Source organism: Carica papaya, chromosome 2 (assembly GCF_054855325.1).
Source record: "Carica papaya isolate Zhongbai chromosome 2, ASM5485532v1, whole genome shotgun sequence".
Taxonomy (NCBI): domain Eukaryota; kingdom Viridiplantae; phylum Streptophyta; class Magnoliopsida; order Brassicales; family Caricaceae; genus Carica; species Carica papaya.
The window spans coordinates 32,559,062-32,577,642 of NC_142310.1; the positions used below are offsets into that span (position 1 = coordinate 32,559,062).

Below are 18,581 nucleotides of genomic sequence, written 5' to 3' on the forward strand. Positions count from 1 at the left end.
GAACAAAACCAGTCTACCATGGAGAGCAACAAGACAACTCAAATGAAGAAACTTAATAACTATAACAAAATATTTTACATATATAAATATATATATGATGAATGATTTTATAACAATATATATAATACTAAGTGGTCAATTTATTCCACACTGTAAATATACTAGTAACTAATGCATCCATATATCTACATATATATATATATATATACACACACAAACATTAATGAACGAGCACATAGAATAATATTTTGGTTGATTAACTCTCTTTTATCGAAAGACTAGTTTCTTGTCCTTGTATATATTCTACACTCATTATATATGTTTATGTTTATATACATGCACCGTATATAGAATATGGACATACAAACATATATATATGTGTGTATTTGACTAGAGTAATTACCCAGGCAAAGACAATTAACAATAAAACCCAATACATCATGCATCGAACATTTTCTTCCTAGCGTTTCCACTAGCTACTTAATTAGTTTGCTTGATAAAAATACAGACATTACTAGATATATATATATATATATATATACAGACCTAGTACCAATTTTTTTTTTAATTCGTAACAAATATATGCTTTTATGTATAGATACATGCAAAATCTAGAGTATATACCATAATTAGTATAAATGTTTTATAATGAATGAAATGTCCTGTTTAATGAATTTAAACAGGAACTACTTAATTTATAAGAAACTATGATCGATAGAAAGAAAATTTTTTGAGCAGATTTTCTAGCTAAATTCGTTCATGGGATCCATAGTATATGCTTGTAGTTCATCATAATCACATTTAATTTAACCAGAAATATAGATTAATAATTATATTGTTTAAAAAAACCTATATGGCAGTAGGAGTAGCATTAGCAGCAGCCGCGGTACCAACAGCTACACCATCAGCACCACCCTCTGCTCCACCAACGCCGGCGGTACTCGACCCACCTGCCCCACCAACTTGAGTACTCGCAGCTACCGACGCATTCGCCTGCGAAACGGCATGCCGTTTTCGCTTCTTCTTCTCGTAAGGGATCCCTCTGGCCTTCGCTTGCCCTTCCCTTACCTCCCTCAGGTAAATCCTCACGGCCCGAGCCCCAAACGGGTTCGACTCGGGCCGCCCATCGTTCTCCTCGTAGGCCGCCCTGAGCCGTCCGATGAGCGCGTCGAGGCTTCCCCACGCTTGCTTTAGAGGGCAGGCGCACGGGGCTGGCGGGTTCGGGTGCCCGAAATACGGGCATCCCGCCACGTGCACCTTCGTCTTCCCGAACTGATCCAAGTACCTCAAGAACTCAATCACGTGCGCCCCGCTGCAGCGAGCCAGCGTCAATGGAGGCTTGTGGTTTTTCAAGTACTGCAGGAACGTGTTCCAGTCTCTCCGCTTCTGTGACTCGTACCGGCTCGGTGGAGCCGGAGAGGACGAGCTCTCTGGTGCAGCAGAAGCAGCCGCGGCCGAAGCTCCCACCGATGACGATGACCCAACCGCTGACGAACCCGGTTCACCCCCGGTCCGGTCGCCCCCGCCAGCTGCAGAGGCTGAGTCCATGGATTGATGGCGGTAATTATATATACTAGTAACGATCGGGCTTTGTTTACCTAGTTCTTATCAGCTGGGTATATATCTGAATTAATTACGGAAGTAACGATGGGTTTCACTAGGGGTATCTGTTTGATTAGTTCATGCTAGGGTTGAAAGAGAAAGAGATGAGCTTGGAAGAGGTTGAAGGGAAGGTCGTGTTTGTTTAATGGGGAGAAAGGAAAGAGTGATGATGGGACGTAAAAAGGGAACATGAATGAATGAATGAAAAAAAAGAAGAAGAAGAAGAAGAAGAAATGCTAGTACGACATCTCTCAGGCTGAGCAGCAGAGGGGAAAAGGAAAGAAACTGATTGCTCAAAAAAAAATAAATAAATAAAAAAACTCGACAGAGAGAAAAAATAGAAAGAGAAAAAGTTCTCTTCTCTCTTGTGAACGCTACAGGGAGAGAGAGAGAGAGAGGGAGAGGGTGGAGGTGATGAGAGTATTCGCAAAATCACATGGTGGCCCCAATGGATGTAACATGTTTACTATTCACCACCGGCGGCCCCCCTCCTCCACGCTCTCTTCGTATTACGCACGCGCCTGAAGACGCGTCCGCTATTCAGACCTTCTGCTAATCTCCTTTCAACACGTGGCTTTTGTGCTAATGATTGCCGTAAAGATATTTTAAGGAGAAAAAATTGACTTGTATATATTACGGTAAGTAAATTTCTACCCTTTTTATCGTACTTTTATTCTCTTAATTAAATTTATTAAATATTACTGCAATATAATATATATTTGTATACGCATATGTATTACAAAACTCACTAATATGACCTCCAAAGAAGTTTCGGTGCAAGGAATGGTGAAGACATCTTCACCAATATTTATAGGTGAATGTTTGGTGTGGAAAAGGTAAAATCTCTACATACTGTATATAAGTTAAGACTTTGGTGGGAAACCACATTTACAATTATCTCCAAAACAGCATATTCACATACCCATTCTAAGTTTCTTAATTCTTCTAATTAACTAATTATGAGATAATTATATTTAATAATTCTCTATTTACATGTTTACTAATAAATTTTATATTATTAGAAAATAGCCACAGATTTTAAATTTAGAAGAAGTAAAAATATGTTTATATTTTATATTTTACTAATATTTCATCATCTATATGTTAATATTATATTTTACTTATTTGATTTTTTTATTAAATATACATAGATTTTGATTAAGAAAATAAAAGCATATTACTTGTCAAGCTTAAAAAAAAAATGCTAAAAGTTATTGAGCCTTTATCGAAAAAGAAAAAAAAAAAAAAAAAAAAAAGAGAGAGAGAATATTATTAGCATCAGTTTCTTTTGGAGAGCATTTTTCTTTCTATATACTAAATTTCATTAATGTAATTTTTTAATTTAATTAAAATCTTAGTTTAAAACTTATAATTTACTAAATACAACACGTTTTTTTTTTTTTAGTCTTCAAAATGCGAAGCAATCAAAAGACTTTCCAAGTTTAAAAGCATAAATTTCATATCTATTAAAATTAAAAGCTCTATGAACTGACATTATTATTATTATTATTTAAAAAAAAAAAAAAGAAAATCCTCTGATTATATAAAATATTAATTTTAATACGTTAAAACATACATGTAAATAGGTATGCGCGTGGGCACGCTCTTACATGGAACATTTGGTTGAACGAGATAAAATGCAATAAATGGGGTATCTCTTATTTATTTATTATTATTAATTTTTTCTTCTTCTTAAGATAAAAGTCTCCTTGAGTCAAAACTCTGTTAAGTGAATAAAACTAATTTTTCTTAATTGCTCTTTCATAACACCATATTTAAGTAATTAAAACAAATTATACCAATTACGCTTTAATCTAATCTCAAACTATATCCAAGAAAAAAGACTTCAAAAATATTTAAGATAAATTTTTTGAAGAAATTATCCTAAATATACATACAACTGAAAAGATAAATCATCTCATAAGTGCAAGTATAAATATTATAACTTGTAGGTAAATAAAAATCATATTTATTTTAACTAAAATAGTGCGGATTTATTAAAAAAAAATTAAAATAAATATTTCAATTTACCCATATAATTTTAATATTTTATTAACTTAATAGAATTAACATAAGAAAAAATATTCAAAATATCATTATTTGTTCACAAATTTATTATTTTATTACTATATATCTGAACTTCTTAAAAACTTTCGAGTATTGATCTTTGCTCTCATGCAGGCTGCAGGGAAGACTATAGATACACATATATGTATATGTATTGTAGACGGGGCGAGTAAAAAGAAAGCAAGTAGCGAAGTTTTATTCGTTTAATTAATAGGAAGGGTTTTGTGGTAGCAGATTGCCATATCGGGGAAGTTTTGTTAGAGCTTACAGGAATTGGCGACAGATATGACCTATTGAAATGACATCGTTTTACAGGATATATATATTTTATATATATATATATATATATATAGAGATGTATATACATCAGTTCATACATATATGTATGTATACAATAAAAGAATCACAGAATTGGAGACAAGTGTTTGTCCCTTTGGGTGTCGTTGCCGCATCAAGGGAGGAATGGGTTTGTCTCCACTTTTATAATTCCTTTTTAAATTAAGGTAACAGTAAAAAGAATGTGTAAAATTACAGTCCTGTAAATATTTACTCTCCCTTTTTCCCACACGCGTACCACCCACTTTGATTATTTTTAACTTATCTTTTTTACTCTTTAAAATTATTCTTACATCTATATTTATGCGTATTTTTTTGAATAGAGAATATTTAAAATATAATTAAATAAGTGAATTTAACCACATTGACATACATGTACACATATTAAAAGAATACATAAATATATTATTTTTAAAATTAAAATAGAACACATAAAAGATCAAAATTGTGAGATGGGCATAAACGTTGAACATGCAAAAAAACTTTTGTCTGTTATTAAGATAATATATATATATATATATGTATATGTATATGTATATATAGACAGCAGGGCTTCCGTGGAGAACTGATGACCAATCCTGTGTTATCAATTTTCACATTTCATTCGTGAAAAAGGCCTGCAGGACTGAAGGTTGTACCACGACGTACAACATTGTCTTTTCACAATCTAATAGATCAAACTTTGCAGGTTGGTAATTAAGAAGTGTTAATTGCGAGTAGGTCCAATATTAAATAATACTAGGGGTGCTCTATACATATACCTATATATATATATATATTTATGCATTTTAGAGATCTAAATTAATTATTTCACACATATATTGACAACATTTTATAATTAATCTTCTCTTTAAAATTTTTGTTCTAAATTCATCATTATTAAAAAGTTAATCACTCCGGGTTTATGCGAGAGGGCACGTTTTTAATCTGAGTGGGTAAAACATTTTTTACCACATTTAACTTCAAATCTTTATTCTATATATCTACTCAATTAATTTAAAAGCTTGAGTAAGAAGATATCTTTTTTAACTACAAATACAAAGAGTTTCGATTTAAGGTAAAAAAAATAGAATCATACAAGAGAAACCGTGTTCCTTTTAGAAATGTGTTTTTGTCTTACATGCTCAAATTTTAAATTTGAAGAATTTGTATATATATATATATATATATATATAATGGTTTAAAAGGCTAATAGACTTCAAGTTGATAGAACATATTCAATCAAAAAAGGTACAATGCGTATTTATTTATAATTTAAATAGTCTTCAACATTGTATACCATTTAATTAATAATCAAATATGAATACTAAAAATAAATAAAAAAATATTAAATATAAAAATACTCGTCAAATCACAAAAACTCAGACTTTACATTACCCTAAAGTTAATTTTCCAAGAATACTCGTCTTGGACGGGGTGCAAAAAGATTGTCAATGGCGGATATTACTCATTCCTACCGTGACATATACACTGCTTGTAGTTACCACGTCATTTCTACTGTGACAAATCACCTCTTATTTACATTTATCGATTTTACTGTCTCCCCCAACTTATGTCACACATATATATATCTATGTATATATATATATAGTTAGTGCTATATACACAGATACTTATTATTTAGGTTTTCTTGGTTTGTTTTTGTTTATACTAATTGTATTAAAAAAAAAAAAAAATTGTTTGGCAGCATTCGTTTTCATTACTGTATTGCTTCGTTATAATACAACAACTATATATATATATATATATATATATATATCAGTAGCATGCATAACAATTTCATGTAATGAGATACTAATGGTGTTAAATGTATACTAATGGTTTTAATTTTTTTTTTTCTAAAGGCGATTTTTTATTGAACAAAATAAAATGTTGGACTTGATTTACTAATCCATTTTCATGAAGCCATGATATCAAGAAAGTTGTTGGTGTTTATTATTATATGATTAATTATTATTATTATCAGAGGAATTATACAAGTAAAGAAAAAGTGAAAGTTCTTATATAATACATAATTGTTATATGTATACATGCTAGATATATAATTTAGAATTTTTCTCCCTCAATGCCTATATACACATATATATATATATATATAATTTAATTTTCTTATGGGGATAGCTACCTTTGATTGCTTGAGACCATTAATGATTAAGAAGGAATCATTCGTGGTGGGGCATGGTTACGCTCTTTCTTTCTTTCTTTTATTTGTTTAACAAATATAAGTTTCTTATCCAATCGACATTGTAAAATGCATATCTTTCTTATAGGATGTAAAAGTTCAGAATTAAAAAAAAAAATAAAGTAATCAATTATATGCATAAGTAAAATAATAGAGTTTAGCAAATTCATTATACAATAATTTAAAATTTTCAATAAAACTATGAGAATGTTCATTAAAAAAAAATAAACAAAAGATAATACACTTAGCATTTTAAGATGATCTTCACTAGTTTTTGAAAGGAGTCTGGCTGGTGAACTATTCACATGTAACGCCCAATAATTTCTAAATTATTTTTATTATTATTATTAATTTTATTTTTATTTATTTTATTTTATTTATTTTATTTTAATTTAATTAAATAAAAAATAAAAATAACAATAATTGTAAAATTGGGTAAAAATATTATTTTGATTTAATTGAAATTGATTTTAGAAAAAAATGGTGAAAATTAGGATTCTGGGAGTAATTTTGAAATGAAACATGTGTATTAAAAAGGTCAAATGCGGAAGCGAAATAAAATTTTTGATTAAACATCCCTTACACTAAAACAAAAAACGAGCTCAAAGTATAAAAGAACAAACTAACTAAAAGAGAAACTCGAAAATAAAAGCTATAAATATGACTACAGAGTCTTCAGGCGTCCCCTTTGCCGTCTTCCTGCGGAACGGGCTCGGGAACAATGTCTTCCTGATCTGAAATGATTAAATAAGGAATGAACTACACCAGCCCAGTAAAGACATCACACTATTTCACCGTTACGGAGGTAAAGGTGGGTAGAAAACACAAAAGACCAATGGAGCATAGTTTACAACAAATTCTTTTATCAATAATAAAATCCTTGCTATCCACTTACATCGGTGAAATTCATAAAACAATATACGAAAGCAATAACATTATCATCATCATGAAATCATAGGAACTGTATAACATAATACTTATCACGCCTTTTGCATCTCAATCATGACACAACATATTTTTCCTTATTTACCAGCCTACTAGTATACATAGGGATCCATAGGGGTCTCGCTACCTATGAACCTTTAACACTTGTAATCAGATTCCAGGGCCGTCCTCATACCCCGTCCAGTATGGGCGCCAAAACTATAAACCTCAATACCCCGTCCGGTATGAGGGTGAAACGGGCCGTCCTCATACCCTGTCCGGTATGGGCGCTAAAACACATAAGGTCTCCATACCCCGTCCGGTATGAGAGACCACAATCCTGGTAGGGTTCCTTATAGACCCGGTCAGTCCACCATCTCATAGGATATCTAGTCAGGCTGACCACATTATACAATTATCAATTTATATAACCTTTCATTCCCCTTTTCCTCAGTCAGCATCATCAAATCACACACAAACAAGCAACCAGTAATTCATGCCAAACAAGCCAACATACAACATCGGGTTCTCAGTCATTCAACCCATAATCAATAAAACAGTGATTTATGCACACGAAACTATGAAATGAGAACATCAGACATCGTACTGCATTTAAAACTGTAAAATAGAACAAACAACAACTGACTGACAAATACACCAGACTCGGGCTCCATTAGCGACCTTAAACAATTTCACATATCTACTGATTCATGAAACACCGTTTTATCATTTATTGAACTTTAATACCGTGATAGGAAATAAGGTGAGGGGTCCTTACTTGTTTCTAGGTCCGAATACGGCTCTACAGTGCGCCTGCAGGCTGTCCCTAATTTTCCCTGAATTTTTCCTGGGAAAATGAAATGCACTACTGGTACCTGCACGTGTCCCAAAAAATCTCAAATTAGACCCAGGGCCCCTTTCGGCCAATATCGCAATTCCGGCAAGGCGACTCCGCCGTGCTCCGGCGACGGCGCTGCCGCTTGCAACGGCGATTCGCCTCGGGTTGGCCGTTTTCGGCCGTTTCTGGCTAAATTCGGTCACACTTACATCGGTCCCTGCGATAAAACAACCCTAGGGCCCTCGGGGGGCCAAAAAATTACGAAAAACCGAAGCTTATCGGCGGCGGTGCTCTCGGGTACGGCGGCTCTCCGGCGAGGTTCGTGTTTTGGTGATTTGGCTCCGATCAACCTGTAGAGAAAAGAATGGTGATCACGGTGATTAAAAATTGTATCAAACAGAGACCGGGAATGGCCTCATCGGATGTAAAAATCGAGGAGGGGCACGGCGGCGCCGCTGGGTTTCGGCCGTGTTTTTCGGCCGTTTGGCTGGGATTTTGGCTCCGATTTGGCCATAGGGGAACTCAGCGTGGAAAAACGAGCTGGGGGTATGAAATTTACCTCGATCGACGGTCGAAAAACTCCCCGGTGCGACGGCGGGTGGCGGCGGCCGACTCCTCCAGCGTCTAGTTCGTCTTCTCCGGCGAGGGCAGGCGGCTAGGGTTTTTGTGGTCAGGTGTGGGGGTTTTATTTATACCATTTTGCCTTTTGATCACAGCTGTCCATTTTGATTAAATCTGGGCCGTCCGTGCGATTGCATCTGGGTCATCCGTGCGCACGCTTGATCTGGGCCGTCCGTGCGCGCGGGGACGCATCTGGGCCGTCCGATCGAGCGCACGCGGATCGCCCACGTGGCTCGTTCCCGGGTCGACGTGGTCTTGCCACGCGGCAGGTCCTGGTTGGCCAGGGTTGCTGACTGGACCGCTGACGTGGCTGCTGAGGTGGCGCTGACGTGGCACAATTTTTCTAAATTACGTTTTGACCCCCGGTTTCCGATTTTCTTTTCAAAAATACCCCCAGAATCCTAATTTTCACCTTTTTTCCCAAAATCAATTTCAATTAAATCCAAATAATATTTTTACCCAATTTTACAATTATTTTTATTTTTATTTTTTATTTAATTAAATTAAAATAAACTAAATAAAATAAAATAAATAAAAATAATTTAGAAATTATTGGGCGTTACAACTCTCCCCCCCTTAAAGAAATTTGGTCCCCCAAATTTGTCTCTTACTCTTGCTCGAACAAATGGGGATACTGGGCTCTAAATTCTGATTCCAGTTCCCAAGTAGCCTCCCTAGGCGTGTGGTTCTGCCACACGAACTTTACAAATGATATTTCTCGGTTGCGGAGTATTCTGCTCTCTTGGTCCGTGATACCGACCGGTAATTCTTCATAAGACAAGTCCTCTTGGAGTGGAAGTGGTTCATGAGCCAAGACATGAGAATGGTCCGGGTTGTACTTACGTAGCTTAGATACGTGAAACACATTGTGAACTCGGGAGAGCTCAGGAGGCAGTGCTAGTCTGTAGGCAGCGGTACCAATCTTGTCTAAGATTTCAAAGGGTCTAATATATCGAGGGTTTAATTTTCTCCTCCTACCGAACCTACTAATTTCCTTGAAAGGAGTGACCTTAAGAAACACACGGTCGCCTTTCTCAAACGCTAGGTCTCTCCTCCGGATATCTACATAACTCTTCTGCCTACTCTGAGCTGTCTGAATGTTCTTCTTGATTTTAACTATCTTGGACGTGGTCTCCTCTACAACCTCCGGGCCGAACAATCTTCTATCGCCCACTTCCTCCCAACAAATCGGTGACCTGCACGGGCGCCCATATAGCGCCTCATATGGAGCCATGTCGATACTTGCTTGGTAGCTGTTGTTGTAGGCAAACTTTATCACGGGTAGATGGTCGTCTCAATGGCCCCCGGAGTCAATGACACAAGCTCGGAGCATATCCTCAAGCGTACGAATTGTCTTCTCTGATTGTCCATCAGTTTGGGGGTGGAAGGCAGTACTAAGAGATAGCTTTATTCCCGTAGCTTGCTGGAAGCTATTCCAAAATCGAGAAGTGAATCTGGGGTCCCTGTCGGATACCACTGTCACTGGGACTCAATGCAATCTAACTATCTCCCGGATATACATTCTTGCCAACTTGTCCAACGAATCAGTCATTCTGATGGCTAGGAAGTGGGAAGACTTGGTAAGTCGGTCAACGATTACCCATATGGCATCGTATCCTGAACGCGCCTTGGGTAGCCCCGATACGAAGTCCATGGTGATATGTTCCCACTTCCATTCCGGGATCGGTAAGGGCTGAAGTAACCCACCTGGGCGCTGATGCTCTGCCTTGACCTGCTGACATACCAAACATTTATATACAAAGTCAGCTATATCTCTCTTCATCCCATTCAACCAGAACCGATGTCGCATAGTTTGGTACATTTTGGTATTTCCTGGATGCATGACAAACTTTGAACTATGGGACTCCGTCATAATGTCTCTTTTTAACTCACTATCGTCTGGGACACACTCTCTGTCCTTGAAACGAATCAATCCGTCGGCAGAGAGCTGGAATTCTGAACTCACTCCCTGTTCTGCATCCTTCTTGCGGGTTACTAGGGCGGGGTCGATTGACTGGGCTTCCTTTATTCTTTGGATTAACTCGGGTTGGACTGCTAGGTGACCCAAACATGTGGCCCTCTTCAGATCTTGCAGTCGAACCTGCTGCGTGGCCCCAATTGACCTGCATTCTGAAACCATCAAATGGGCTAGGGTGCTTACACTTTTTCTGCTGAGCGCATCGGCTACTACGTTGCCCTTACCTGGATGGTATAGGATATCACAATCATAGTCTTTGAGGAGTTCCATCCACATTCTCTGACGCATGTTGAGATCCTTCTGAGTGAAGATGTGCTTCAAACTCTTATGATCGGTATTGATCTGAAAGGTCTCTCCATACAAATAATGGCGTCAGGTTTTCAAGGCGTGTATGATTGCGGCGAGCTCCAAGTCATGGGTATGATAGTTCTTCTCAAGATTCTTTAGCTGTCTGGACCCATATGCTATAACCTTTCTATGCTGCATCAGGACACAACCCAGGCCCAGATAGGAGGCATCACTATAAACTGTATACCCTCCTGATCCACTCGGTAGAGCCAGCACTGGTGCAGTAGTCAGTCGCTTCTTCAATTCTGAAAAACTCCTTTCGCAGTCCTCATTCCATTCAAACTTTGCATTCTTCTTTGTGAGTCGGGTTAGAGGAGCTGCTAAACTAGAGAAACCTTCGACAAACCGGCGGTAATAACCTGCCATCCCTAGGAAGCTGTAAATTTCCTTAACTGTTGTCAGTCTTTCCCAACCAAGTACCGCTTCAACCTTTTCAGGGTTCACTGATACCCCTTCCTTCGATATAACATGTCCTAGGAAGACAGTTTGCTCGAGCCAAAATCCACACTTACTCAACTTTGCATACAACTTCTTTTCCCTGAGGACCTGTAGGACTTGGGCAAGATGATGAGCATGTTCTTCTCTACTTTTTGAGTAGACTAAGATATCATCGATGAACACAATGACAAATTGATCCAAGAACTCTCTGAGGATCCTGTTCATTAGATCCATAAAGATGGCCGGGGCGTTGGTTAGCCCAAACGGCATGACCAGGAACTCATAGTGTCCGTACCTGGTTCGGAATGCCGTCTTGGGGATGTCTTCTGTTCTTACCTTTACCTGATGGTAACCTGATCGTAGATTTATTTTAGAAAAGACCCGTGCACCCTGCAACTGATCGAAAAGGTCATCAATCCGGGGAAGAGGATATTTGTTCTTAATTGTTACCTTGTTTATCCCTCTGTAATCAATGCACAGTCTCAACATTCTATCTCCCTTCCTTGCAAAAGTAACTCCGGCACCCCAAGGGGAAACGTTGTGTCTAATGAAACCACTACCTTGTAACTCAGTGATCTGTTTCCTTAGTTCTTCCATCTCAATGCGGCTCATTCGGTAAGGAGCAACCGAGATGGGCTGGGTACCTGGCTGTAAGTCTATGGTGAACTCGACCTCTCTGTCCACTGGTAGACCGGGCAGTTCATCCGAAAATACGTCTGAAAAGTCTCGGACTACTGGAATCTCTTGGATACAAACTTCTTTCTTGGCTTTACCTAGTTAAAGAAAATACAAGATTAAGGCACTGGGAATTAAGAAAACTTGCCATCAGGGAAAATTAGTACTGAATGATTTTATTAACTTGTAAATGGCTCCTCGTTGGGAGGATTAAATACAATCTTTTTCTTAAAGGAGTCTATGGTGGCGTGATACGCCGCTAGCCAATCCATTTCTAGGATTACATCAAAATCTCTCGTGTCTAACCCTATCAGGTCTACCCTCAATTTCTTATCTGCTATCTCCACGGCACATGCCCTGTAGATAACCTCTCCTAGCAATGTCTCCCCCCCAGCGGTAGATACAAGCAACAATGAATCAAGTCTATCAGGTGATACACAAATTTTGGAAGCAAGAACATGTGAAACAAAAGAATGTGATGCACCGGTGTCAAACAAAACATGAGCAATGTGGCCAGAGATAGTATACATACCATGTACCACGTCCGGGTCTGCGTCGGCATCCTTCTGGGTAAGGTTGTAAACTCTGCCCTGGATTGGAGGCCTTCTTTGATTTTGGTTCCTTGGGCATTCCTTTGCATAGTGCTGGGCACTGCCGCATATGCGACAGGTGTTGCTGAGGTGGTAGCAGGGTCCGTCCCCGTGATCCCTGCCGCAGTGCTGGCAAATCTTCCCACGTGCTGCCCCCGTAGCCTGAGGAGGGGCCTGGATGGCGGGTCTGGGCCTCTTACTGGGTTGGACAGGCGCGGTAGGTGCTGGCCTGCGGAGCAGGGCTGAGGGTCGGGAACTCCCCGCTAGCTGAGGGTGGGTGTCGAAGCTCCTTTCTATGATCTGCGCCTTTGCTAGGACTGCTGAATATGTCTCGAGCTCCATTACCAGTAAGTGCTGTATGATCTCCGGGCGAAGACCCCACTGGAATTTTATGGTCTTTCGGCCCTCATCCATCAATGTCTCCAGGGCATATCGGCCCAGCTCCAGGAACTTACGAGCATACTCCGACACTGTCATGTTTTCCTGGACCAATTGAGCAAACTCCATTTCCTTCAGGTGTTGGATGTGTTTAGGGAGATACTCCGCGTGGAAGGCCGCTAAGAACTGCTCCCAAGTAGCTGGTGTAGGCAGGGTGGTCCGCTTGAGCTCCCACCAGCGTACTGCTTCCCCTACCAGCATGTAGGAGGCAATGGCAGCCCTCTGCTCAGGAACTACTCCCAAGGTCTCGAAAGCTCTCTCAGTCTCTGCCAGCCAGTATTGGGCCTCTTCAAAAGAGGATCCCCCTGCAAAAGTAGAAGGGTTCAGTCTTCTGTACCTCTCTATGAAGCCGGGGTCGATCAAGGAAGGAGCGGGGTCCCGAGGTAGAGGGACTGGGGCCGGCTGAGGGTGAACTAGGGGACCCTGTGGTGGCACCTGCTGATGTGGTGGGGATACTAGAATGTGTTGTGGCGGTGCCTGGTGGTATCGTGGCTGTGGTACCGGGTCGTACCGCGGCTGTGGTGCCGGGTGGTACTGTGGAGGAGCAGGCTCCTGCCGGGGTGGCTCGGGATCAATCTGCTGTAGCGGGGGCTCAACCTGCGATAGCGGAGGAGGTCCGGGTAACTCCCTTCTCTCCTCTCGCCTTTGCTGGGCAGCTACGAGAGCTTCCACCATCTCAAATAGTCTGTCTAAATCCTCCCGAAGCGAATTATCTTGGGCCGCTCGGTTTAGTGGGGGCCTTCCTCTCCTCATTTCCATGTACCTGCATTCACAAGAAATGGTTGAGTAACGATCTATCGGTGAGTATTTCTCTAAGGCACTATTGTGTAAGGGATGGGTCCGAGGAAATGCGGCTCTGATACCAACTGTAACGACCTTGGAAATTTAAAATGAAATATGTGTATTAAAAAGGTCAAATGCGGAAGCGTAATAAAAATTTTGATTAAACATCCCTTACACTAAAACCAAAAACGTGCTCAAAGTATAAAAGAACAAACTAACTAAAAGAGAAACTCGAAAATAAAAGCTATAAATATGACTACGGAGTCTTCAGGCGTCCTCTTCGCGGAACGGGCTCGGGAACAATGTCTTCCTGATCTGAAATGATTAAATAAGGAATGAGCTACATTAGCCCAGTAAAGACATCATACTATCTCACCGTCACGGAGGTAAAGGTGGGTAGAAAACACAAAAGACCAATGAAGCATAGTTTACAACAAATTCTTTTATCAATAATAAAATCCTTGCTACCCACCTTTACCTCCGTGACGGTGAGATAGTGTGATGTCTTTACTGGACTGGTGTAGCTCATTCCTTATTCAATCATTTTACATTAGGAAGACATTGTTCCCGAGCCCGTTCCGCAGGAAGACGGCGAAGGGGACGCCTGAAGACTCCGTAGTCATATTTATAGCTTTTATTGTCGAGTTTCTCTTTTAGTTAGTTTGTTCTTTTATACTTTGAGCACGTTTTTGGTTTTAGTGTAAAGGATGTTTAATCAAAATTTTTATTACGCTTCCGCATTTGATCTTTTTAATACACATATTTCATTTTAAATTTTCGGGGCCGTTACATCACAACTCTCTTATTGATCGAGATCTAAGTTTTGGTTTTCTTGATCTAAAATAGTTAATGAAATAATGAGCTACACTAACCTAATAAGAATATCGCACTACTCGCCGATACAGAAACTGAAAGTTGGTAAAAATCATAAAAACAACCAATGAAGCTTTTAATTTGAGTAAATACATTTATAAAAAAGAAAATCATTTATTGCATATATTTACTATTACGAGTTTTTTAAAATTGATCTATATAGACAATAACTCGAATAATATTCCAATCTCATATTCAAGTGAGTAAGAACAATAATTTTTCTTTTTTATTTAACTGCTGGTATCCTTAGGGGCCAATAGGGATGTCCCACTATGCGTGAACCAATATCAAACATTATCAATTAATCGGCCGTTCTCATACCCCGTCCGGTATGAACGCCAAAAATACAATCCCTCAATACCTTATCCGATATTAGGGTGAATCGAGTTGTCTCCATACCTCGTCTGGTATGAACACCAAAAATACCATTATTCGATACCCCGTCTGGGATGATGCAACGTTCACGGTAGGGTTTCCTATGTATCTGGTCCGTCCACCATTTTACAGGATATCCAGTAAGGCTACCGTTCAATAATTCACGTGACCAAATAATTTTTCGTTTGCATATTAATTTTTAATTTTACAAATCAACTGTAAATCACGCAAGATAAATAATATATATATATACATAAAGGAAGCACAATTGAATCGTTTAACTATTCCAGAATATCATCATGTATTTAAAGGTATAAATTTAACAATCAATTACACAGGACAACAAATAAATAACTAATCGGTTTCGCCCCCATTAGTAATCTATAATTATTTTCAAAGTTTTCTAAATTATATAAAGTACTACATTATCAATTATTAAGCTTCAATGTCATAACAGAAAATAAAATGAGAGATTCTCACCTGAATCGGTGTTTGAAATACCGAACTTTCTACTACACCTACTAGCAGTTCTTGGATTTCTTGAATTTTTCATGCAGAGATTAAAAACATACTTCACGTATCTAAAAATATCCTAAAAAATTCAACATTGGTGTTAAAAACCTTTTTCAGCTAATTTTAAAATTCCGGCACGGCGACAACGGCGGCAGTTTGCCTTGGTCTGGCCATTTTCGGCCGGTTGTATACTCATCTTCGCGAGAAAATACGTTAGGGGGCCTCAGTTGACCCAAAAAAAATCAAAAAAAGAAACTTAGCGGCGGTGAAATTTTTCGGTGCGGTGGCTCTGCCGACTCACTCTCGTGGTTGGACGTTGTTCTTCGGACAACCTGTAGAAAACAGAACGGTGAACATAATGGTGAGAAAATCGTACGAAATGGGAAACGAGAAGGGGCTCATCGGATGAAGTTTCGAGTTTTGCCCGCGGCAGCGTTGCCAGGCTTTACTCCTTATTTTCAGCTCACCTGCCATTTTTTTTGCTCCGATTTGACCATGGGGTGCTTGGAATCAAATTCTAAGTGGATAAGAGAATTTTTACCTTTTTTGGTGGTCGAAGGTTGCTCCGGCGTGGCGGCATGAGGCTGCCAACCAGAATTTGGGTTCGATGTGATGCAAAATATTTATACCCGTCTCTCGTAAATCTGAATCGTTCATCGCGTTAGATATCGACCGTTCGATCACATTTAAAGAAAAAATTAATATGCACTCTTCATCGCGATTTGATCTAAACCGTATAATCGTGTTTAAAGATTGAATGAATCTGAGTCATTCAATCGCGTTTAATTGCGACAGTCCGATCGTGTTTGAAAATGAAACGGATCCAGACTGTCCACGCGCGCAGGAACGCTTCCAGACTGTCCGATCGTGGGGTACTCGAATCGCCAACGTGGCCTCTCGTGTGGCACCGAGTCAGCGTGCTTTGCGACGCGGCGCGCTTCGGTTAGTCGGGGCTGCTGATTGGACAGTCTTATGTGGCGCAATTTTTTTTAATTGCATTCTAACCTCTAGTTTTCAATTTTTATTTCAAAAACACTCTCCTAATCCAAATTTTAACTCTTTTTTTTCAAAATTATTTTTAATTTCATCCTTAATTTATTTTTTTAATAATTCTATATTAAATTAAAATTTATTAATTTCAAAAATAAATTTTTACACATTTTTTAACGTTAAAATTAATCTCGGATTAAATTTCGGACACAAATATTACATAATATTTATATATATATAGATGAGTATAATATATTTCCTAAAAAAATATTAGATATTATATGTGGAATTTATTACTAGGGTCTAAGAAGAAATTGTTAAAAGAATTATAGGGGAGGCATTGGGTCCGCATCATTAGCTTAAAAATCATTTAAATTCTGAAGGCATTTAATTCTCAATAAATAAAAATTTGGGAAGACATTTGGAAATTATGTGAAGATAATTATCTCCACTTAATTTAATTCAAAACTTCAAGATTTGAATTGATTTATTTTTATTGATTCTTTCTAAATTGCATTAATTTATTATATTTCAATTAGAATTTAGTTATTCACTATGTACGAAGATTCCCGCTAGACATTCATGACTGAATAATTAAATTGTCCAATTCATAATTGGCGAATTAGTAGGTTAAATGCATGACTCTTATTAAGATTAAAATTCATATAAAATAAAATAGATTTATGAATAAAATTAAATATAAAAAAATATATATAAATCTTATTAGAATATTAAAAAAAAAAAGATAGTATGGATAAAATTTTTTGTGAAATTAAGGTAATATATTTTAAGTTTTATTTAAATTAATATAGAATGTACTATGTTAATTCTTTATGTAAGTTTACATGAACTCAAATTTTATGTAATTATATCATAAACTTTTGATTAACATAAAAGGCATATTTATAAATGAATTCTACATCAATTTTAAGTTTGTTCTAAACAAAAGAGGGTTTTATTTTCATAATTTTTTAATAAAAATTTAAAGAAACTAATTTTATTTATGGATGTGCTAATTTTACTTATGCTCTTTAAAGATTAAGTAATTAGTCTATATATTTGTATATTGAAGTAGATAATAGTTCGTTAGTTTGGTTTAATGGGTTCCTGTGTTATAACGTATAGATTTAATTAATAAATTACAATTAATATTTGTAATAATTTAAAGTTAGAGTGATATTTATTCAAGTATGTAGTATCTGTTCTTATTACAAAGTCTTGAAATATTATATTGGATTATATTTAATCATTTTGATTGACTAGTAGTAGCTAATAATTGATGGCCAAATAATTATAAATAATATAACAAAAATATGATTAAAAATATAATAAAATATTTATATTCTTTATCTCTAAATAAAATGTTCGCTATAAAATTTATATTTATTAGATATAAAATTAAGTACATACAAATTTATTAGACATAAATTTATTTTAAAAGAGAATAATTGGATTCTCTTATTTTCTTTCTTCTTCTTTATACACAAGTTGTTCGGGTAGAAGGGTCCCTCCTGTCTAATTATTATTAATAATTATCCATTTGTAGGTAGAAGAATAATAATTAATTTGAAGAGAAAGCTTTTTTAATTAAAGGTAAATGTAAATGTAAATGTAAATGTAAATGTAAATATATACACACATGTAAATATAAATGTGTGTGTGAAGATGGAATAGAGGTTTACTTTTTTTATCTGCTGACATTTGGTATCCAGTTGGCCCTACAAATCTGAGAATGTACTGCCCAATGAGGGGAACAACTATTAATAATATTTTTTACTTCCAAAAATATAAAGAAAATTCCTTATTTTTAAAAGGACATGAAATTAATGGTAACTCCAAAACTTTTCAAATTTCTTCCGTACCCTTCAAAAACCGGCTTAAGTGGAAAATAAATTAATCCATACACATTTTTACTTTTACTTTTCACTTTCACCTCATGTAGCTAAGATAGCATTTAATCTACATTCTTGTTTTATAATACAAAATAAAATAAAAAAAATTTTGAACAAA

At 37.0% G+C, this 18,581-nt stretch overlaps 1 protein-coding gene across 1 annotated transcript; it reads right to left on the minus strand.

Annotated features, from left to right (window-relative positions):
• Positions 1-715: 715 nt before the first annotated feature.
• Positions 716-1,982, minus strand: LSH5 (LIGHT-DEPENDENT SHORT HYPOCOTYLS-like protein (DUF640)). Its single transcript, XM_022041315.2, has one exon. It carries the CDS (start codon positions 1,546-1,548, stop codon positions 850-852), a length of 699 nt encoding a protein of 232 aa, XP_021897007.1. The 5' UTR covers positions 1,549-1,982; the 3' UTR covers positions 716-849.
• Positions 1,983-18,581: the final 16,599 nt, after the last annotated feature.

Bases quoted from the DNA above. Each gene is read 5' to 3' on its own strand.
- LSH5 (XM_022041315.2), bottom strand. From the start codon at position 1,548: ATGGACTCAGCCTCTGCAGCTGGCGGGGGCGACCGGACCGGGGGTGAA.